Source organism: Pocillopora damicornis, chromosome 4 (genome assembly GCF_964200805.1).
Source record: "Pocillopora damicornis chromosome 4, jaPocDami1.2, whole genome shotgun sequence".
NCBI lineage: Eukaryota > Metazoa > Cnidaria > Anthozoa > Scleractinia > Pocilloporidae > Pocillopora > Pocillopora damicornis.
Genome location: NC_142673.1, coordinates 21,514,763 through 21,538,302, shown reverse-complemented (window position 1 = coordinate 21,538,302; position 23,540 = coordinate 21,514,763). Strand labels below are relative to the sequence as shown.

The following is a 23,540-nucleotide window of genomic DNA, read 5'->3' as shown; positions in this document are numbered from 1 at the left end:
TCGGCCATCCGTGAAAAGGAGGCATCGCAAAAATTTTGTGGAGTCTGTAATATAGGTAAGCAACGGAAAAAAATGCAAATATCTTAAGGCTAATACGAAGTCATGAGCGAAAACGAAGCACGTGTTCGTTTCTACTCTGTTTTGCGGGTCTAATATGCTAAATAGGGCCTTAATCACGAAGACAACATCGGGCGAGCTCGGATTTCGTAATCGGAAATCTACCCGAGATGACCTCCTTCTGACGGATGTCGGAGTGCGCTTTCCCTGACAATGAATTAGCATGGAGAGCCCTCTGTGGAGTAAGGACTGGAACAGAGTACGAGGGCCGTTAGTTGTCCATGTCTCTGATTGGACTGTTGTGGATACAAGAATATTTGTGATTGGTTAATGGTGCACGCCGGGTATTTTCAACTGATGTTCGATCGATTCTAGTAGCTTTCAGTTGTCAACATATCTGATTGTAAAGATTTTTTGTCGTCAAAATGTAGCCAACATTTTAGGTAAAAGAAAACGGTCTCTGTGACAAAATATTAACGCTGTAACAAGAACTTTCTGCTACATATTTTCCAACGGCGATCAGAGGAGCCTCTTATTTCCAACATGTTAAATCCGAGTCTAACACCCGTCAAAGAAAACTGCCCTCAGTTGCTGCTCAACAAAGTTCATTCGAAACGTGCTCAATGGTACAGTCCATGCAAGAATTTTCCTAAGTTACCTCTTTCTCCCGAACCGGATCCACCTACTCTGAAATTGACTCATTTTGCCGCGGTTCCTAAGATATCCTTTGGAACTGTGAAAGTCGGAGGCAGCAAAACAGAGCCGTTCGTGGTACAAAATCCACATCCATTGAGCCAAACTTTGGTCATAGAGAAATTTCCAAAGGACAGAGGTTTTACTCTAGATCTGAATGGAAATGGCATGGCAGAGGACTCTCAGGGAAACTGTATATCGATCCCAGCAAATGAAGAAATATTTCTGTCGATAAAATGGGAACCAAGGGAGAGTGGAAGCTGCCGCGAGGTAATTCTATTCAAGTGGGACAATTCTCCCCGACTGCAAGTTGTAGTGTTTGGGACGGCTTTGGGTCCAAAGAAGATGAAATCAGCTACTAAAAAGATCGTTAAGAAATCCGGACCAACAAAGATCAGCGAAAGATTTCAAGGGAGCAAGGTAATTGGAAACAAATAGATCGGGATTATTTCATAATTGATTGGAAATGATAGGGCAGAAACTAAAGAAAGTGCTGAGAACTGGTTACCTTCGGTACACATTTACTATTTTACAGGAAGACTGAGAAAGTTAGGCCTGATATCATATTCAAATGCGACAGGCATTTCAGATAGAACTAGGATCTGCATCATTGATGGTGCCCTCTGAGGATATATAGAAAACTTAAGCACTATGATCATTTTGAGTCATGCTCCTCAACATACCCATACATTGATGTGTGTGAGAGCAGAGACTAGATTTTGACCGTAGATCTCATTTTAACCAAGTTTTCAAAACTTAGTAACTAAAGTAATAACTGAATATGAAAGCGATCTTCCCAGTAATTAACATTACTTAAGCAGTAGTGAACATAAGGCCAGAGAAACAGTAAGGCCTGTACAGGATTTGATCCCTTGATATTTGCAATACTGGTGCAGTACTCTACCAAATGAGCTAACAAGTCAACTACCAGATAGTCATTATGTTGACAGTTTGTAATAAACCTGTGAAGTGATGAAGTCATTCACAGTAAAGTAATTACAAACAGAAGCCAATCAGAACAAAGAACAATGCTACAAGAACTCAATGAGAGCTCAAAGTGAAAACAAGTACACTTCCTGATATGTGATAAGAAGTGAGAAACCAAGCAATTGGTTTTAGTTTTGCATCTGATTGGTCAATTGGGTGTTGCATCTGATCGGTCAATTGGGTGTTGCATCTGATTAGTCAATTGGGTGGCACTGTGGAGTTCTTGATCAATCACAGAGTAAAGCAAAAATAATATCAATCAATTGAAAGTTGCTGAAATTCAATCTGTATTCAGGTTGTTTGAGACTATTGGCTTGTTGACTCCCTTTGCCCCTAACTACAAGAAAGAGCCTAGCACAGGCTAACCTTGTATGTAATTGTAATCAATCAAGGATCAATTAAATTTTCCATGAAACAACTTTGTATTTTTTATCTCTTATGATTTCAGAAAGTTGCAAGAGCCATCCTTCAACCAAGCCAAATTCCAAATACTGTTGATTCAAAGGAAAAAAGCACAAAAGTCACTCACAAGCTTGACAGTGAAAAAATTGATTGTGCAAATGCACCTGTGGAAAATTCACTAGAAGAGAACTTGCGACGTGATACATACCTTGTCACAAATAATGGAAGATATAAACCAGTTTGTAAGACGTCTCCAAATACTTGTACTCCTAAACTTACAAAGCCTGCAACAAAGCCATTTAATGGAAAAAAGAAAAAAGTAGTGGTAGCAAAGAAGATTTCTCCTGTCTCTGGTAACTTTGGTTTATTTTTGTATTACATCTTACGTAAAGTCACCCATATTATAATTTGTTTCCTTTTTTTTTTCTTTTTTTTTTATGGAGAGAGGGTGGAGAATCAAGCATATGATTTCTTTTATAAATTATGTGGATTTATCAGATCAATAAAGAAATTGAGTTGTTTAATATTATCAGCTTGCATAGGTTTTTCAATGCTTTGGTTATCTTTGAATTGACCTGGTAATGGAAGTAATCATTTGTATGTTTATTACATTTCAACCCAATTTTTTTTACAGGTGCACTGACAAAGAAGTCAAAACATAAAGTGAAATTGAAAGTTGCAGCCAAGGGAGTTGCTCAAAGAAAACTGCAGCTGGTTAAAACCCCCAACAATAAACTTCCACGGCACCCAATGCCATTTGCGGCAAAGAACATGTATTACGATGAGAGGTGGATTGAGAAGCAAGAGGAAGGTATAACATATGGAACACCAGTATTACTACACCTAAATGTTTATACTCCATACCCCAAACCTCCTGCAAATCAAAGCCTTTCAATGTTATACCCAGATGTTACACGTAATATGATCAGTAGGTTTAGGTCATGCTTCTTTTGTTTCAATTTCCTGAAGGCTACCACTTCTACTCCACTGAGTATTCTTACGATTTAAGGAAGTAGACAAAGACTTAAAGAATTTATAACTTTGGTTGTCAATTGGGATTTTGAAGTTGCAATGTTTGGTACCCAATTTTTACAACAAATGGAAAGTGTACCTGCACAATTATTTTAAAAAAATTTTGTTTGAGAAGAAATGTATGTTGCATACCATCTAAAATTAGATAATGGCTAATTTTCTCATCAATCTTCAATATGATAATATTATATGTAAAACATCCATAAGGTCATTGAAATTTCTAAAGAAAATTCCCAAGTGTTAACCTTCTGCTTAAATCTACCATTAGGAAATGTGCTGTTGGGTTTGGTGTGAGAGAGTTTTAGCCTGACATTATTTTGTTGTTTTCCAGGTTTCACTAAATGGCTCAACTTTGTACTGACACCACCTGATGTAACAGACTCTACTGTACAAGCTGATGCCAGTAGAGGTAGCTTTGCAGTGTACTCAAGCTTACTGTATAGTACTGAACCAGAAAATTACAAGCCAGGAATAGGTCTTTTTGAAAGCCTTTCTGAATATGTGTTTACTTTATAAAGAGGATACTGTTTATAAATTGAATGATCTTGTGTTGGCACTCCTAGTCCATAACTGAATTTATAATGATTAACTAATTATTATTTGCTTATTGATTGATCTCTTTGACTGGTTTGGACTAATTGAATGTGTCCCAGTAGCTCTAGAGGAACACCTTAAGAAAATGGGCACAATTTTTTTTTTATTTATATATTTCATTATTATTATTTTTTTAGTTCATATGGTAGGAAATATGGTCCTTGGAGGTACTCAAGAAACAAAGAAGTCTCAACCTTTGGCCCCAACTAAAGAGGCCCTCTCCTTACGTGCCTACACTGCTAAGCGTAAGATGGCCCGTTTGAGAAGGTGTGCCTGTTTGTTGTACCAATCAGAACCCTTGGGGTACATAATCAGAAAGATTGAAGCTGAAGTGGAAAATGGACGACTTGCCATCAGACCAGACAAAAAGTTACATGCAGATTTAGGTTGGTTTATACAAATTAAGTAAAAATGGTAAATCAAGAATTGCCATATAGACACATGTAAACCAGACATACTTTATAGGTCTAACTGTCAAACTTTGACAACAGTGAGCCTATGAAATATTTATAAGTTTATTTTTGTTATGATCTGTTTCATTTATTATGAAAACATGCAAAGGAACCACAAATTCACAAACTAGTAACTGTCATTGCAACTCCCAGTATAACTTTCTCTCATCTGATTGGTTTTTGATCAACAGAATAGCCTATTAGAATATGCCATATGTATTTTAATGAACCTTTTGTGTTTGACAATAATCCATTTTCATATTTTTGTTTCCAAATAATGAATACATTTGTAAAGAAGTCTTGCTGAATTTATTAGTGTTGCAACCCTATTTCCCTTAATGCTGGAAAAATTTCTTTGGAAAAATGCAAGTTTGGGATGATTAGTGAGAGGGTTCAAATTTGTACCCTCTGAAAGCTTTTCAGTACCCACCCTTGCTCCAATTGAAGGAACTTTGAAGACATCACTTTATCTTATGCATTTTTAGGAATCAAGAAGCAAGTTGCTGACATGATCCTGTCCTACAACTCCTTATGGCTACGGATTGGACTTGAGGTATAATGATAGTGACATGACACTGTCTTGTCTCAGAAACACCCTCCAACTAATTAACTGTGCTGTGTGACTGATCTTGAAAACTGGCTTCACCTTCTTTGCCAACCTGATGCAGAGAAGTGGAACAGTCCACCACAAAGCTTGGTTTTTATGGTGTTTTCAAATTGTAGTCTGCAATCTGTTTGTCAAAATGCCTTGCAGATGTTTGATTATTGATCAGTATGCAGCAATTTTCACAGCTGAAAACATAAAAGGTGAAGATTGTGTGCTATTGAGATCTTCTAACTTTCCTCTTCCAAGACAAACTTCTTTTTCTCTCTTCTTTAGCCTTTTCAGGATTTCAAGTGTTTAAATCCTCGTTCTTTTTCTCATGTGTTTCAGACCATATTCGGTGAAATTCTCCCTATCCACTCAAATGATGACGTAAGTGGGCTGAGGCGTTTTATCACAGACAGATTACTTGGTAACCCGGATATTGCCAGTGCATTTGCACATCCACAGGTGCCAGGGTTGTATCGTGAAGGTAAATCCAAAAGGCTAAAAAAAATTAAAATAAACCTTTTTTCTGTTTTAAGCTGCGCTTAAAAAGGTGTTGAAAAACTTACAAGAAATAAGAATTCCACGATGTCATTTTCCAGGCCTGGAAAGTCATGAAATTTGAATGCAGGTCGAAGGAAGTTATGAAAGATAATTTAAAATACTATTTTGAGTACAGCATCATTATTTGATCGCATTCTTATCTTCTTGGAAACTACTTTTCGGTAGAGGGTCATGGAAAATCTCTGACAGGTCCATGTAAAAGTCATGGAAAGTAATTGAATTTTATGATTTTGAAAAAAGTACGAACCCTGTTGTGTCTTCGTGACAAGCTTTAGTTCTTCATTTTCTAAATCGTCAATTTGATAGCGGAGCTCGCAGCGCGCGCAGCGAAACTCCATAGCCAGGAACATTCGGCGACCTGAGAAACGAAAATAAATTTTCAATTTTTAACAGGAGTGCGGCCGTCCGACGACTATGCGTCCACGAAATAGGCTTTTTTTTAGCGCACGCGACCAGCTACATTGTGGAAACATCCACGAAGCGTTACTCTTTTCAATAGACGACGTCGGTAAGAGCCCCTTGCATTCTGTTTTTGCTACCCCTACAGGTTACGTAGAGCAGCTGGGAAAGTTTACTTTGAAGAAGTTTCTCCTTTTGGTGTTGTTCTTGGATCGTGCGAAATTGACGCGGCTGATTGATCATGACCCGTGTCTCTTTAACAAGGACGCCTCATTCAAGGTTTGTGCGCGCACATATACGAAGTAGGCTGTTTATTTACCACAGGTTTCGCGATATAAACAGCTCGTGCAAAGGAAGGAAAATAAAGTTTTGTGCGATCATCAGTCATGACTTTGCATTCCATTATCTCAAACTTTACCGAGTGTTATTGTACTGACTTGAATTTACAAAGAGTCCTATCAATTATTTCTGTTTGTTTTTTTGTTTTTTTTAGTCAAACCGTAGTCTTCTACTAACGTTCTCCCGCGAGTACCTTAAGGGAGAGGGTGACGTGACAAAGCACCTGAACTTCTTGGGTTATTCGGTCACTCATTCTCAGGTAACAATATCCACGTGAAAAATTATAAATCGACTTCAGGTATTTTAAACTGGGCATTTGAATAAAAAGTTCATTAAGATTTCAATTTTAAAATGTCTTGCCCTCCAGAGACCGATCGACGAAGTGGATTACGCTGTGAAGAACATTGCCACAGATCTGAGAGACGGTCTGCGTCTAACGTGAGTAGTTTCGGTATTACCAAAATAGGTACCTATGCTGCAATATCAAGTTTTGAATTCTCTACAACACAAATCACCGTTTAGGTGAAAAGAAATAACCAGAGATGAACTGTTGTTTTCTTTTTCATGCTGCAGGCGAGTGGTGGAGCTCTTAACCCATGATTGGCAGCTGTCAGCAAGTCTCCGTGTTCCGGCTATTTCCAGATTACAGGTGAATTAGCAATAGTTAGTAATAACAGAATTATTTTCGATTAAGTTTGGAAAGTCATACGGGATTGCTTCAGTTTTACTTTGTTCGCTCTGTGATTAGTTCATAAAACTCGCGCTTCTTTCTCAATCAGTCAGATTAAAAACTAGAAGGAACCCATCAAAACTTAGTTAATCGAGTTTTTCCTCGAGCGGTTTGCTTATTTTTTTACTTACACTACTTATTGATTCCTCTATAAAGTCAGGCAAAAATCTTCATTTGTAAGCGCCACATAACTCTTGGTCAGAGTTTGAGTATTTTTCATCCTTTTCGTTTTCAGAAAATCCACAACGTAGACCTTTTTATGAACGCATTGAAACAAAGAGGCATTCTTGTCGGAGGAATTCACGGTAAAACTGTTTGTTCGTGTGTGAAATAACGCATAAAAAAGCACGATGCAGTCAGTAGCCTAGATTTCACTTTGTTTTTATCTCCATCAGATCGCTTGTTTTGCGGACAATGGAATAGTATTAAGTATTAGTATTAAGTTTTAAATTAAGGATCTGCGCGTTTGTCTCCCGCCTTCTCATCGTACTTGCGCCGCTTCAACTTCTAGCCAGCCTATTTATTCGTTTGTCTTTTTGTTGTGCTCCTGACTCGCTTTCTCTATCATGGTGCAGGAGAGAGACACATTCTGCTAGAACCACAAAACTGCTTATCCTGCAGGTTAAATTTTAATGCTACTTTTTTCAGGGGGTGTTACTGATGCGCGCCATATCGTGGATGGACACCGAGAGAAAACGCTTACTTTGCTGTGGCAGATGATTTTTCACTTTCAGGTAAGTTTTAGTCGAAAAAACGTCAGGTTCTTATCTTGTGCCGTATGTTACTTCAAATGATCCCATTTTTTATATCATCGAGTGACTGCCACCGCAGTAAAATCCCCGCCCCTCACCCTAGGAACTCGTCAAGTTCCCCTGACGTTTCCTTAATGACTGTTGATACTCCTGTGTGGGGTGGGCACTGTGAGAGCAAAGGATCTTGTCCAGGAGGGTCTCGCCTAGTTCACTGCACATTTCATCGCTGACTTGCACTTTAATGTATTTTTTTTATATGAAATTGTAACGAGTTTCTTCATTTGTTTTTCTTCAACTTCACCCTGTAATTTCTCTGAAAACCTTTTAACAGGTAAATGTTCTTCTGAGCGAAAAACTTCTTCAGGAGGAAATAGCCCATTTAGAGAGTACCAGGCTTCTCCGCGATCAGTTAACTGCTGCGGAGAACTGGATTGAGGGAGACGAAGCAGAATTTGTGGGAAAACGCCGGGATTCTTCAGACCTGTATTTCCAGTCAGACCGGCTGCGCTTGCTCTTTAAATGGTGTAAGATGGTTTGCAGATTGTACGGCTTGAAGGTAATAATGTAACTTACATTTTACTATGCTTTAGTTGAAAGCGTATATTGCGTATAAAGGTTTTCAGCTTTGTCGTCAAAGTTAACAAAAATCAATAAAGAATGCAAACGATTTTTATGGTCACTATTAAGTGATTTTGTTTTTCATTCTTTTAGATTGAGAACTTCACTGTTTCATTCTCGGATGGTCGTGCTCTGTGTTTCTTACTCCATCATTATCACCCCTCGCTACTCCCCCGGTCACGTATCAAAGAACAAACTAGCTTGACCTGTAATCCGGGGGTACATGATACAAGTGACAGTGAGGTTGAGGAAGGAATGGCAATGAACTCGTGGACTGCAATATTCAGCCCCGGTAAGTTTAAGAATTTCTTCTTGACTTCAGTTCCATATTTTAACTGCTAGACAATTCAGTTTGGCTTGTCTTTAAGAAAGTAGTAAATTTTATCTCACTGAGGTGATCATAAAGTTATCAAAAATCTCCATTCCCTTTTATTCTTTCAGGTTGCGGAACAAATACGTTTTTGGAGGAACTGAAGAGTAATGAGCGCGAAAATTTTCGTACAATGGCAGAGAAGGTGAGTACAAGTTTCCAAATTCCACAAATCTCATTTTGTAGTTTACTATCTTTTTCTAAGTGTGAAAGATGTTTTCGGTCCATAAAAATTTCATGTTCGGAAGAAAATAATTTTCGTCTGCTTCAAGTAAAAGACGATTTAAAGAACTTTCCGATTACTACCATAAGGTTTGAACTGATCATGGAATCCTCCGACCTTCTTTTTTCCGGGAAGTCAGGGATTCAAGTGTGAATCATGAAAGTGACTAGAAAAGATATTTTTGTTAACAAGAAAGGAAAATTCCTTCCCTATATTAACGTCTAAAACAGTATATTGATACCAACTTTTTTATCGTAGCTCATTGAAAACATCAAGAAGGTCTTTTGAAAAATTCACGTTGTCATGGTATTTTAGTATTTAAAGAAAAAATACGAGCTCTGTAGTTTGGACACTCTACCAGCACCTAGCTGTAGTTTATAGGAGACTTGTGCTCGTGAGAATATTGGATTAGCTTCATGTTACAAATGTTTGTTCGTTTGTTTACTTCAGGTACGAGAACTAGGTGGAGTTCCTTTGATGACTAAGGCCACTGACATGTCCTACACAATTCCCGATGAGAAGGTGAGGAAATGCAGTTATTCTTCTTTTTGTAAAGGCTCAGGACTTCCAAACATTCCTTTTTTAACCTAATGAACTTATTTTTTTATTTCCCAGGTTGTCATAACTTATGTCGCCTATCTGTGTGCGCGGTTGCTGGATCTTCGAGAGGAGACGAGAGCTGCACGCTGCATTCAGGTGGCCTGGAGACGATTTCGTCTTAAAAGGCGATTAGAGCTGAAAAAGGTTGGCTGGTGTTACGTGAACTTTAAAAGGTTTATCCCATATTCGTGATCGTCAGCTTTATTTGCTAGAGCCTTCCTTTGCGTGCTTTTTATTATCTATTTCTCATATCATGTTTCTGTTTGCTTTTGGTTTTTCCAGAATGTTGCGAAGATAGTTGTTTTTATACAGGTATGAAATACTTCAGTATACAACTTAAGTTGACTAGAATACATCTCTTTCGTATTGTGTTCTCTGTTTGTGATAACTTTTCGACTAAGAACAAGTTTTACTGGAGATGCTCAGCTGAGATAGCACTGTCTTCCCTCACAGGCATGCGCTAGAGCCGCAATGACACGACGTAGATTTCAAGCCATGAGGCAGTCCACTGTTCTCATTCAGTCTATGTACCGTGGTCACCTGGTTCGTCGACAACTTCGTGCTCGTCACCAGGCTGCGAACTGCATTCAGACCCGCTACCTGGCCTTCAAAAAAGGTCGAGAGGTCCTGGAATGGTACAGAAACCTTCGAAAAATTGTTGTGCGGCTGCAGCGTACTGTATTGGCCAATCAGAGGAAACGAAAGGAAAGGAGAGATCGAGCGGCGAAAATAGCACAGTCTGCTTGGAAAGGATTCATGGAAAGGAGGAAGTTTGTTGAGAAAAGAGAGGCTTGTATTCGTATTCAAGCATTTATCAGAGGAGTTATTCTGCGTGGGCGGTTTTTGCTCCTTCGAAATTCGACTGTGCTAATTCAGAGAATCTTCAGGGCATTGATGATCGAGAGAAAAGAGAGAGAACACTTTCTTCATCTGAGGAAGTGCGTGATCGTGCTACAGTCGTTATACAGAGGCAAACGCGATCGAAAACGCGTGAAGCAGATTCGCGCGGTTATCATGATTCAAAGCCACGTGCGAGCGTGGGAAACCCGCTCAAGATTCCTGTTACTGAAACATGCAGCTACCAAGATACAGGCTAACGCCAGAATGTATCAAACGCGAAAGAAGTTTGCGCTTATGAAGAGTGCGACAAGAACTTTGCAAGTTCACTTCAGAGCCACTCTCCTTGGACGAGAAGAAAAGATCAAGTACATGAATCAAAAGTCTGCTTGCATTAAGATCCAGTCATTCATCAGATGTGATCTGCAAAGGAAGGCGTTCTTAAAGAAGAGAAAAGCCGCCGTAATGATTCAGTCCATTGTCAGGATGTACCTCGCAAGGTCAAGTTACCGAAACTTGCTTTCGTCAACTGCGAAGATCCAGAGAAGACTTCGAGAATTTCTCTACACGAAGAGTATACAGCAGAAATATGTGCACATGAAGCTATCTGCATTAAAGATCCAGTCATGCTATAGAGGTTATCGGTGCAGGAAGCAGTTTACTCGGGTCAGATTGGCCACTGTTACCCTTCAATCACTCACGCGTCGTTTTCTAGGTAGAAAGAAGTTCTTGGCGTTAGCACATGCTGCTGTCGTGATTCAGACGCGCTACCGCGCTCTACAGCAGGGACGCCACCAGAGAGTAGAATATCACCGCATCCTTGATACTGTTGTTCACCTTCAGGCTCTAGTCCGAGGTAACATTGGCCGTAAACGTCTCGTGGCCCAACATAGATCAGCTACTCTGATTCAGACTGTCTACAGAGGGTACGTTTGTCGCACAAAGTATCAATCATCAAGACAAGCTGCTATAAACATACAGCGGCGTTACCGTTCATTTCTCCTTGGCCGCCATGTTCGTTCCAATTTCCAACGTCTTCAACACGCATCAGTGCAAATACAATCTTACTTCCGTGGATTCCAAGCAAGGAAACAGGTCAATCTTCTGCGAAGTGCTATGAAAATCCAAGCAGCTTATCGCGGATACCGAGCTAGAAAGTCATACAACAATTCTCGTAACCGTATCATTCATGCTCAAGCATTAACTCGTGGTTATTTAACGAGGAAATATTATTACGAGCTCAAGAAAGCCACTGTAAAGCTACAGAGTCGGTACCGTGCCCGCGTGATTGGCATGCGTCAGTATGTAAATTATCACGTACAACGCGGTGCCTGCATCTTGATACAAGCCGCTGTGCGTGGTTACCATTCTCGTAAGAGATACCTAGTAATGAGAAACGCCGCAATAGTCATTCAACAAAAGTACAAAGCTACGGTAGAGTGTAGGAGCCAACGGGAACGTTACCTTGCTAGTAGACGTGCAGCAATTCATCTTCAGGCTTGTGTGCGTGGATGGCTTGACAGAAAATTGGCGCGAAGACTTCGTGCGGCAAGACTGATCCAAGCAACATATAAGATGTACAAAACAAGGGAACAGTTTCTCACATTCAGAAGTGCTGTACTGAGATTACAAGCTCAAACACGCATGATAAAACAGCGGCAGAGATTTATTAGCTTGAAAAACGCAACCGTAGTCATTCAAAGGAAGTTTAGGGCAGCAGTTCTCTGCAAGCACGATCAACTTGTATTTCACTTCATCCGAGGCGCAGTCATTACGTTACAGATGGCTGTAAGAGGATACCTGGTGCGAACGAGACTTCGTAAAATGAATGATGCCGCTGTTAAAATCCAGGCTTGTTTTCGCGGGTTTCGGACGTGGAGACGATATGAAGCTACCAAGAGAGCTGTGTTGATTTTACAGCTTCGTTACCGCGCCTGGCTTCTCGGTCGAGCAGTAGCTCGGAATTTCAATGCGTTAAAGTCATCTTCTCTCATAATCCAATCAAGTTATCGCCGCTACAAGGTGCGACTTAATTTGAAACGTAAGCAGGCAGCGGTCAAGATCCAAAGCGCCTATCGCTGTCATGTGTGTGCCTCCAAATATCTCCTCCAGAAGTCTTCTGCGGTTGTTATCCAAGCAGAAGTAAGACGCTACATAGCACGGCGATCCTATCAGAACCTTCGTCGTGCTGCATCTGTGATTCAGCGCCGATTCCGAGCTCAGAGGGAGATGCAGGTGGTCAGACGGTGTTTCACTCTCCAGCGGAAGGCATGCGCTGTGTTGCAGACTGAGATTAGAGCATGGCAATGCAGACGACACTATAGCGTGATTAAATCGGCAGCCATCACTATCCAGCAACACTTCCGAGCTTGCGTTAAGTCTCGTACACAAAGAGAAGGTTTCTTGCAATTGCGGAGTGCCACTGTTGTGTTTCAGTCTTATTGGAGAATGTCGTCGGCTAGAAGAAAATACAAGAGAGCTCAGGATGCTGCCATTAAGATACAAGCCTTTGCGCGCATGACAAAAGAAGTTCGGGCTTATCAAAAGCTCAAGAATGCGACCATGGCATTGCAGAAGATTTACAGAGCTAATCACCTTTGCAAAAGGCAGCGTAAAAGTTACGAAATGATGCGTCGAGGTGCTATCATACTACAATCGCATCTGCGTGGTTTCATAGCGAGACAGCGTGTTGCTGAAATGCTGATGGAGAAACAGAGACGGGGAGCAGCTGCCCTGAAGATTCAGCGTTACTACTGTGGATATCGCCTGATGAAGGAAACTCACTTTACATATCACGTGACCCGTGGTGCAATCATCACTTTGCAGTCTGCTTTCCGCATGGTTCGTGCGCAGAAGTTTGCACGCAGGCTCAGAGCTGTTATTAAGATACAAGCGGCATATCGTACAGCAGTCACACGTAGAAATTTCCTGGCCGTGCGAGAATCTGTCTGCAGAATACAGGCAACGGTTCGTCGCAATCAAACCCGACAGCAATTTGTAGCGACAAGGGAAGCAATCGTTGCAATTCAACAATGGTACAGAGCACAAGTGGCAATGAGGGAGATCTATGCAGAGTATCAGTGCCTCAGACGCGCCACAGTCCTCATTCAGTCGTATTACAAAGGTTATTGTCAGCGGAAGTCTTATCTTTGTGACAGACAAAAGGTAGTGCTGGTTCAGTCTTCCGTGCGCATGCATCTACAACGGACGAAGTTCCTTCAAAAGCGCTCGGCAGTCATCGTCATTCAATGTCGGTATCGATCGTTCATCATCGGCCAAGATGTCCGTCAGAGATTCCGTGAGATGAAATGGGCAGCTACTAGAATCCAGGTAGTTGAACCAGTCCATTTTTCACGGATGTTTTTATTGTACTTTGATCAATGTCAGTATCTAAGGAACTGCACACCTACCCCTCCCGCAACCCAACATTAACTCTAACTTGTTTTCAGTCGACTGTTGTTGAGTCAGGGGAGGGGTAGGTGCGCACTTTCTCAGATACTAACATTGTTCTTAGGCCCTTTTATGAAGCATGCTCTATCTTTCGGATTACAAGAACTTGTTTTAATGTTCTATATGTAACTGGTCAGTCAATGTAAGATTACAAAAGTCCATTTTACGTTTTCAAGAAAGATCACATGTAAGTCATAAGTAGTGCTTTCTTTCCTTTCATTTATACTCAGAGCTTTTACCGAGGTTGCCAAGCGAGAGATGAAGTGAAGAAACTGAGATCAGCCATACTTATTCAGTCTCATGCACGTGGAATGATTCAGAGGCAGAAATACTACCATGCCAAACAAATCCTGATCAGAATGCAAGCCTCAGTAAAGGCCTGGCACTATCGGAAGAGTTACTTAGAGCTCAAAGCCGCGACAGTTTTCCTGCAAAGAAAAGTGCGAGCTAATATTGCCTCAAGAAGGGCGAGCGCAGAATTTCAAGAGGTCAAACGCGCAGTAGTTACGCTTCAATCTTTTTACCGTGGCTGGAAGGCTCGCTTCTTTGTCCGTCAACTGAAGGCTGTGATTCAGATTCAGAGATGGTTCCGAGGTACAATGGCTGGAAGAACAGCTCGTGAAGATTATCGAAGACTCAAGGATGCTACTGTCATACTGCAGGCCGCTTTCCGTGGATACCGCGGGCGGATGGTCGCTCGTAAAATGTTCGCTGCTCGTGTTATTCAGGCAGCTTTCATAGGATTTATAACAAGAAGGAAGATAAAAGTAAGAGTTTTCTTTTAGATATGTTTTCATGTGTTTTATAACTGAGATAATGAAGAAGTTTACCTTTCGATTATCAGTGAACTTCGATCGCTTGACTGACAAACAACTCCTGAATTGACACAATATCTTTTAGGACTACACTCACACGTGTACGAACAACTGTTACACCAGGATTCAAATCATTTACTGCATTTCGCGTAACTCAATCAAAGTCTACGAACATTAAACTGAGTTTGAATTGTCAATAATTGCTAATTTGTTTTGCAATACTTCTCTTTTCCAGCGTCAGAAGGCGCAGCGTTTGGTACAGTTGAAAACGTTTGCGGCAGCTGCATATCATCATCTGAAAGCCATCAGAATCCAGCGTTGTTATCGGCGGGCACGGGCAATAGTGGTGGCAAAAGCGCGGATGGACGCAGTTCTTCTAATCCAGGTATGATAATTCGAGGACATATCTTGCTTGGCGCAAAATTACAAAATTTGTTTCTGGACTTGTCTTGCTATCTGCCTTAGCTTGTTGTTAAGGCGATCAATATCTGTTCTTTATAAAAGAGAGAGAGGTTCAAGTTCTCTAGTTACTCTTGAAGTCAGTAATCATCCAGGCTGCAATTTTATAGGGCTTTTCTACCTAAACAGGAACTAAGTAAAGAAAGTTGCTATCTTTTCTTCCCTCAGTATTGGTGGCGCGGTGTGCTTCAACATCGGAGGTTTACCACTCTTCGCTCAGCCGCTGTTTTTGTACAGAGAGCAGCACGGAAGAAACTGGTGACGAAAAACAAAAACGCAGCGAAGATCCAGTCCCTTATCCGAGGAGTCCTGGCAAGGAATCATTTGCGAAAACGTCGGGCATGCGCACTGAGAATACAAGTTAGAAAAATACTACTTGTGTTTACATAATTTGCTTCGTCTTCACTCTTTGTTGAGCAATAACTCCTCGAGATGTTAGTGTCGCTGATTTCTTATGCTTTTTTTCTTCTTTTTTTTCCTCAAGGCTTTGTGGCGAGGTTACCGAGTTCGACGTGGAGTGTCATCCGTTAAGGTTAAAAAAGCGCGTAAGCGGATCAAGTCCGCAAATGCTGCAGCAACCGAATCAATGAAGCTTTGTAACCGCACCAGGTCCGCCCTTGACTTCCTATTGCAGTGTAAGAACATCAGCAAGATAGTGGGAGCGCTTGTTAACCTGGGTGAGTTCCTTGAGAAAAAAATAATTACTATTTTAAAGCCCAATCACAGCAAGACAAAAACATGACAAGAGGCTAAGTGATATCAAAACAAGATATCAGAAAAAGGTGTGAACTTCAAGCTTGTAAGCTCGAAAAAAGATTCAATCGATTTTTTGTTTTGCATCTGATTGAGAGTAACGCGACTTTTCATGACCAACTGTTCGACGAATTAGCGCTGACCCGAAGGACGAGAGCTGCATGTAGCATCCACTCTGAACGGAAGGCTGAAACTTTATGAGAATTGTGCCATTAACCGTTGTTATTGTTTGTATCTCAGAGGTTGTAACTCGTCTGTCGGAGGTTTGCTGTCAGCAGGTCGTGAGAGATGGTGCACTGCCTGTTATATTCAAAGTAATCAAGAAGTGCAACCGCAGTTTACCGCACTTAGAAGTCATTAAATATTCCATATCAATACTCTTCAATGTCGCACAGGTAAGAAAAACGTCCCCCTTATCGTAGTTACCTACATAACTTTGCGTCAGATTCATCCCTTCGGAGCATACGAGAACATGACAGATATAGTTGAAATTCACGAATATAATTATTAGCTATCTTCTGTTCCACAGTACCCGTCAGTTTATACTACTGTTTATGAGCAACCAGATTCTATCGAAACCTTGGTTGAACTGTTGGCGAACTTCCGAGACAAAAGTTTCCTCTTCGCCAAAACTTGCTGCCTTCTTTTCGTTTTATGCCGGGACTCCTCAATCGCTCAAGACATTCTCAACATGACAAAGATTGTAGAAGATATCAAGAGTGTCCACAAGATAGCGGAACGAAACCACCGACTGGAAGCTAAGCGAAACAAGGTCAACGAGAGGAGCACCTGCCAGTTAGCCCCACCCACGCCTTATAAGGGAAAGAAATTCAACTCAGTGAAATGGCAGCAACGGCTGAATATGGTCCAAGATCCTTTGGAGGCAGTAAGACTACTCGTGAAAAAACTGGGCCTGGCTCCGTTGGATGAATGAAGAATTATTTTGTCTTTTACCCACCTGATGTTTAATTCGTTATTTTATATACTCTTTTCATTGTATTTTATCTGTATAAACGGCGACAGTTCAGTTTAATCGCTATTCAAACTGCGAGCATCTACGTCATATCCGCACATCATGTGCGGTGATGTTTGAGATGGGCCTTCGACGGCGGGAACGTTCGCAACATTTTTACAAGCTTTAGTTTTCAACTCCTGTCTTATATTCGCTGTTTTAAACAATCTCTCCACCTGGGGTATATTTTTAAACTTCTGCACGTCTTCACCAAAGCCGCAACAGATACTTGCATTCAAAAATGTTGTAGCTTGCAAAATATTTATAGCTATGGAGTAATGTTAACATTTTAGTTGTTAGTACACAGAAAACGGGACGGAGAATCATGATGGGACACTTCACGCTCTACTACATGAAATGAGTCAGTTTTATTTCTACTCGCTAACGTCATTCAGTTGTACTTGATCATCTTATTTGTAAATACATTTACAATGAAGGGAGTAAAACAACCATCCGCATTCGCAAGGGAAACTGTTTGTGTTTGTTTTCTTCGCGCCTCAATCAGCGTATTTATCCTTTGAGGCAAGACAAATTGTTGATGTTCAAAGACTTTAGCGAACCTTGTCCACTATCTTTAAAACTTGTTCACTCTGTATCCCATAACTTTTTCCAAGGAAGTGAGACGCTTCCGTGACACACATATCGTTGTCTGATGACGTTCAAATTTGGACTCTCGTGCTACTTATCGAAGTGTGCAATCGGCAATAGTGATATCACACACTCTCGCTTCAGTAGGTGGCAGATTTTTGAAAAACAGAATTTGTCTTAGGTGCTCAGGTTACGATTTCATAGTTTTCTTCCTGTCTTTCGTTGTTTTAAGGTTTTTTGTGTCCTCGTCCTTTGGCAAATTTCCAGTTACGCTTCCCCTCACTCTTTTGGTTGGTTTACTCTTGCTAGTTTCCTGTTGGCAAAAAAAAAGCAACTAGTATTGTTGGTGTGAAATTGAACAATGAACATAGAGCCAATCAGCATAAAAAAAGTGCTTCGTTCCACTTGAAAGACAAACAGGAACTAGGAGACGTTTAACTGAAAACTGGTGAAATGACGGAATTGCACTTCAGGTTAGTCAGATTTAACATCTTTCATGAGGCAAGAGCCTTCTTGCGTTGAATAACAAAATATCAGCGCAGGAGGCAAAGAGAAACATTGACAAACACCTTTACTGATATTGTAACTTAGTTCAATCTCATTTAGTGTTGGCTCACAGAGAAAGTTACTTTACCTTAAGCGTTCTTTTCAATCCACTTTGATTTTTTTTCTCATATGTATCATCCTCATCTGAACATAAAATCAATCGTTAGAAGAAAGGCACGGTACTACAAAAAGTGACTTCAATTAATTAAGAAAACACAAATAAACAGACGATTGCCCGTTCTTGACTTGGAAACACATTACAAAGTTACGTGTTTTCGATCTCGGTAAAGCAACCTGGAAGAAAATTCTCAAAAACTTGTTCGTTTATTTCTTTTTTGTCGCCCGACGGACTCTCCTCAGAGAAGGGGTAGTCCAAAGTTACAGTTATACACTGCAAAGCACAATCGTCAAATCACACTCGGACAACTCAGATGAATTAAGAATTAACAGACCACTACTCGTTGGAAATTATTCGTAGGCCACGTACTGAGGTCTCAATTAGAGGGAGGAAAGAAAAGAGTACGAACTAAATCTTGTAAATATTTTGTCATGATACGCCACCTTCTGAAGAGAATTCTCCACCAGAGTCACCCTCGTCCATCTTCTCCTCTCCATCTTCGTCAGGTTCTGATTCTGATTCAAGGTCAGACGGAACCCACATGTCTTCGTCTGCATCCTCAGATTCAAGGTTCTTGTCTTTTATAACTGACATAAGAGAGGATCATTCAATTTAATTTGAATTTCTGAAGAGAATCACCAACGATACAAAAGCATAAGAAAACCTTACGTTTATCCAACGCACGTTTGAAGCGTTTTCCAGTGACGTGTCTTTGAATATGATGTGGAGCATTGTTTATGTATTTCTTGGTCAACTGGCAATGTAACTGATTGCTGCAAGATTTGTAATGTTAAAAAACACACAATTAAGTAACCATACACAATATATGGTTTTGACAAGATTTCAACAATTATAATATATCACATTCTAACAAGTACCCAAAACGCTTCCTCCTCTATGAGACCACTGCAAGACATGAATAGTTTACAAGCAAATTGAATGATGGGGATCCATTGTCAGATCTCAGTTGTTTTCCCTGTATATAACTGTTGTTTTCTTGTACATCCGCAAACACCAAAGAAAAAGCTCTGAGCTCATAGGGCATGTAGTGGCTTTAATGACATAGACCATTGACAGTTTATTTTTTTAATGAAATATTGACAATCAGGAAGAATGGGAACATGAATGTTGAATAGGACTTAAAGGGGACAGTGGCTCATGTATCCCCCTTTCTCCAAATTCAAATTGTTTTGAATTCTGTCTTTCTGCCACAAGTATATGAATTAGTGTATAGAGTAAGGTTACACTTCAACTACACTTAAACCTTCTTGAGTTTTGAATCTACATCTGAACACAATAATAATAACAACAAGTTTGAAGTGACAAGGTACTTGTGCTCTTTCTTGTCACACTTTTACAATCCAAAGTTCTGCAGGAAGGTATGTGCTTTCCTTTCATCAACATACACCCATACCAGAAGCATAGGTTTGCTCTTATCATAGCATAACAAATATGATATCATTACCCCTTTTTTCCACTTGGCACTAAGTATTCCTTGTATTCTTCATACCCAGGGGATTCATCAGGAATTGCCTCACTTAGTCTCTGATACTTCTTCCCTTTAATATAGTTTTCAAGGTCTGTCAGTCTTGCTGGTAACTCATGTCCAGTTAATTTACATCTGATCTAACATCACAAGGAAAGAATTTAATAAGTGAAACTAAACATTAAGATGGACTGCACTGGTTGCATGAAGAAATTTCAAAAATGCCAACCTTAGGAAGTCTGAAAAGTCGAGAAGCATGATTTTAGTTTATACCCTACAGCTTCCCTTCTACCCCTGACCCACCTCAAATATAGACTAGCATCTAATTTCTCTCAAATAAAATATATTAAAGTTCACACGGCAACCAGGTGGACAATCAGACATAGTTTGAAGCTACACTGGTTTGCAGATTTAATGAATGTAACCGAAGAAGTTACAATTCATAGACCCAACGTTTCGACACTCCTGTCTAGTGCCTTCATCAGGTGTGATCTAAACGCTGCAACAAGAGGTCCTTTTATATGATCACTAATTAGCGGCCTTTTTTCTGACGAGGTGTAAATAGGCGTCAGGAAGCAGAACGCCATCGTCACGATTTAAAGGAGCGTGGGCGGAGTTAATGTGCCAAGCCTTCAAACAAAGGCGCTGGTGGTAACGCCGATTAGTGGTGATAATTTTTGAATTATCCCACCCAATTGTATGGTTGGTTAGGCAAGTATGCTCCGATAAAGCTGAATTTTCCTTTTTGCAAAGAAAAACCGCTTTTTGGTGCTCTTTTAACCGTGTACCAAACTGGCGTTTGGTCTGTCCGATGTATTCGTTATCAAAGTCATTGCAAGGAATAGAATAAATGGCGTCGGTTCGTTGTTCTTTCGTGACAGGATCCTTAGGTTTGGCGAAAATATGCCCCAAAGTCTGAAAAGGTTTTTGAGCAACTTTGACGTTGTGGCTATTCAAAATTCTCTTGATGGGTTCAGTAACACCCTGTATGTAAGGAATAACAGCAAAACCAGTCGCTGGTTCCCTTTCATCAAGAGCGTTACTATTTGTAACTGGTTTTTGGCAGTTACGGAGAAAAGTTTTTGTATAGCCATTTGCCTTTAGGACATTGGAAACATATTTCCTCTCCTCAGCCTTAGAATCGAGTGATGATGGTAGACAATCAGCCCTCCTAAGTAAAGTTTTGGCAACAGACTTCTTATGGCAAATAGGATGGTGAGAATCGAAAGCGAGGTATTTGTCGGTGTGGGTGGGTTTACGGTAGACACTTGTCTTCTTCGGTTACATTCATTAAATCTACAAACCAGTGTTGCTTCAAACTATGTCTAATTTCTCCTAACAATGTCACCTCTGAAACACATACAAAGGTCTGATAGAGGAAATGATCACCAACTAAAGAACTTCTTGATTGTTAAAAAAACTCTCCTTGTCAGCAAATCTATAGAAACCAGGTACAGTGTGGAGAATATGCATACTGATGTTAGGGTGTAAAGGGTTTAGTCTGTTATATGACCACTTTGTCCTGGCTTCTTTCTCTCAGAATCATGAACATTTCACAAATATAAAGCCATCCTTACGAAGAAAACAAAATCATTAAAATGTCCAAATTTATTTTTTTCTTGGAGATTTAGGAAACTTAAAGGAGAGCTGGAGAGATTCACATTATTTGTAGAGACTCTCTGATGGACAGAGATAGTTGGCTGACAACAAATCCTTCCGATAGCACCCAGGCTGCCAGGTTACCAAAAGATAAGATGTGAAAACATAATGTGGGGCTTGTACTCAAGGGGGATGCTTGACTAAGGGGGTTGGGGGGAGGGAACTTTCAATAATTTCACTGTACATTCTCTGCAGTGTTAGATTCAGTACTGAGAGGCTCATGCATTTATTTGAAAAGGACACCTGTGATGAATTTATGCTCACTGAGAGCCCCCTTATTCAAAAGGGGCATCTATTTTAGGAGAAGCAGCTATTAGGCAACTGACTGAATATGAAATTTCCTTGTTTATGTTTTATTCTATTATTCTACCTCATAAAAAATGTGGCTGCAAGTCACAAGTGGATAATCATTGTTCTATTTACATTGAGATCCAGTGTTAAAACCCAAAGCAGGTAAAATAAGCCCCCAATTGAAGAGTTCCACAAGTCCTACCTAAGGTCCCTGTAATCACCTGTATTCACAGACAAACTTCACTTGTATGGTTTCTAACTTAATCAAAACTATAACAAAATTCTAGGATGTGATTCATTGATCACCAGCTTGATTTGAGCACCAAGAGGAAAGTGTACACATCATGCTTGTAATTGGACAGTATAATAGGACAGTTGACATGTCACGCCTGTGTAAGTGGACAGCATGTGTCATTTGCGTGTGCTGTTGTTGTGCATTTCCCTAAGTTAACTGTTGTTTTTTCCTTTTATGAAAAAGTATAAGTGATGTCTAGTTTCGAATCTCAAATTTTGTCAGAGTTATTATTACCTGGTAACAGCACTTCGCAACATCCAATTCTGTCTGAACTCGTACTTATAATTGACAAATCTGACTCCTGCCTCAAAGTCGTCCGATTTTGTACATCAATCGCATGATTAAAGACCGAATTGGACTCCACTCGGTCCTATTACCATCATTAGTCAAAACTATAACAAAATTCTTGGACGTGATTGGTTAATCACCAGCTTGATTTGAGCACTTATAGGACAGTGTTCACGTCATGCTTGTAATTGGACAGTGTAATAGGACAGTTGACGCGTCATACTCGTGTGAGTGGGCAGCATGCGTCATTTGTGCGCGCTGTTGTCGTGCATTTCCCTGAGTTACTCTTGTTTTTTCTTTTCATGAAAAAGTATACGCGATGTCTAGCTTTGTTAAGGATATCGAACAAAGAACAGCCTTTTTTGTTGATTAGATCAATTGTCAATTACTTTAATTTGCGTGCCTAGTTACGATCTTAGTTACAATGTTCATCTTTTTCCCTATTGGTTTGAAATCGGATATTTTAGCGTCACCACGCGCATATAAAACCTAAATTAGCGTCCCTATAAGCCAGAGTTTCGTAAGATTTCACCTTGAACAGCAATAACTTCGTCTTTCGTTCCAAACCTTTGGCACAAGCGGGACCGATATGTAAGTGATTTTGTTAGTTTTAATTCAATATGTTTAAGTTTAGTTTTTCACCTTGGGCGATAGTGCACATATGTACTGTGTTGTACAACAGTACAACTAATTATCTTGAAATCGAAGGAATATTTTGAAATAACTAGACGCTCGCAAAGTAACGCCCACATTTTAGTCTTTGGGCTGTTAACCAGCCGCAAATGGTCATTGTGTAGCTGATCTTTGATTCTCGAGTAGTTTTAATTTAGCCTTTTATGATTTGCTTATGTTAATTCACGTTAATTGTTGTTATTTTAATCGCGTTATCGACATAGGCACGTAAAGCGTTTCATTCATGCTTTCGTTATAATATTATTGCAATTTCAGTTTACGATCGTGATCGTGACCGTGATCTAAATAAACACCGTTGATAGTCATCTTGGTTTTCGTGGTTTCATTACGACCGGTAAAGTAGTCCCACATCAGCGACACTTAGAAAACACGCATAGCGACACCCCTCGAAGTTTCCTCTTTCGTCGCAAGCGTCACAAGCTTCTTTCTAAAATTTTGTCAGATTTTTTATGAACTGGTTACAGGACTTCGAGTCGTCCAATTCTGTCTGAAATTATACTCGTGATTAACAAATCTGACCCTGATTTGTTGTCTCCTTCTACCCTTACGAAGTGTGTTGGTGTAAATTATCACATTTTCTGCAGTTCTTCAGAATTGAAGAGAAAACGTCAAAAGAGTGACTTCATTATTAATTAAATCATTTGAATACCTTCTCCCTCATCTGGTCATCTCTGAAAAGTTCAAAATGAGGATGATTTGCCAAGAACTTCTTCATGTCCTTTCCGTCCGCCATCTTGGATTATACCTCGACCTGGCATCGAGGGTACAGTCGTCCGAATATATTTATCAGGGTAGAGGTGGAGAGGATTATAATGTTGTCGCTGCAACCTTTAACTGTATTCGTGAAAC

General features: G+C 40.1%; 2 protein-coding genes across 2 annotated transcripts; one reads left to right on the top strand and one right to left on the bottom strand.

The window, feature by feature from the left end:
* Positions 1 to 399: 399 nt before the first annotated feature.
* On the top strand, positions 400 to 17,198 carry LOC113671658 (abnormal spindle-like microcephaly-associated protein homolog). The gene is made up of 26 exons (XM_089202495.1): positions 400 to 1,170; positions 2,186 to 2,492; positions 2,774 to 2,950; positions 3,503 to 3,580; positions 3,903 to 4,151; positions 4,703 to 4,770; positions 5,152 to 5,293; positions 5,918 to 6,048; positions 6,263 to 6,367; positions 6,476 to 6,546; positions 6,682 to 6,757; positions 7,074 to 7,143; positions 7,487 to 7,572; positions 7,922 to 8,146; positions 8,302 to 8,500; positions 8,650 to 8,723; positions 9,252 to 9,323; positions 9,417 to 9,545; positions 9,684 to 9,713; positions 9,855 to 13,568; positions 13,919 to 14,455; positions 14,739 to 14,888; positions 15,131 to 15,322; positions 15,447 to 15,639; positions 15,956 to 16,110; positions 16,245 to 17,198. Exons 1-26 carry the CDS (start codon positions 601 to 603, stop codon positions 16,647 to 16,649), a joined length of 8,205 nt encoding a protein of 2,734 aa, XP_089058621.1. The 5' UTR covers positions 400 to 600; the 3' UTR covers positions 16,650 to 17,198.
* Positions 17,077 to 23,481, bottom strand: LOC113671667 (uncharacterized). The gene is made up of 6 exons (XM_027187914.2): positions 23,341 to 23,481; positions 19,445 to 19,605; positions 18,649 to 18,752; positions 18,423 to 18,566; positions 17,950 to 18,005; positions 17,077 to 17,628 (listed from the first exon to the last, which is right to left on the bottom strand). The coding sequence occupies exons 1-6, from the start codon at positions 23,422 to 23,424 to the stop codon at positions 17,506 to 17,508; spliced, it is 672 nt and encodes a 223-aa protein (XP_027043715.2). The 5' UTR covers positions 23,425 to 23,481; the 3' UTR covers positions 17,077 to 17,505.
* Between the last annotated feature and the right edge of the window lie 59 nt (positions 23,482 to 23,540).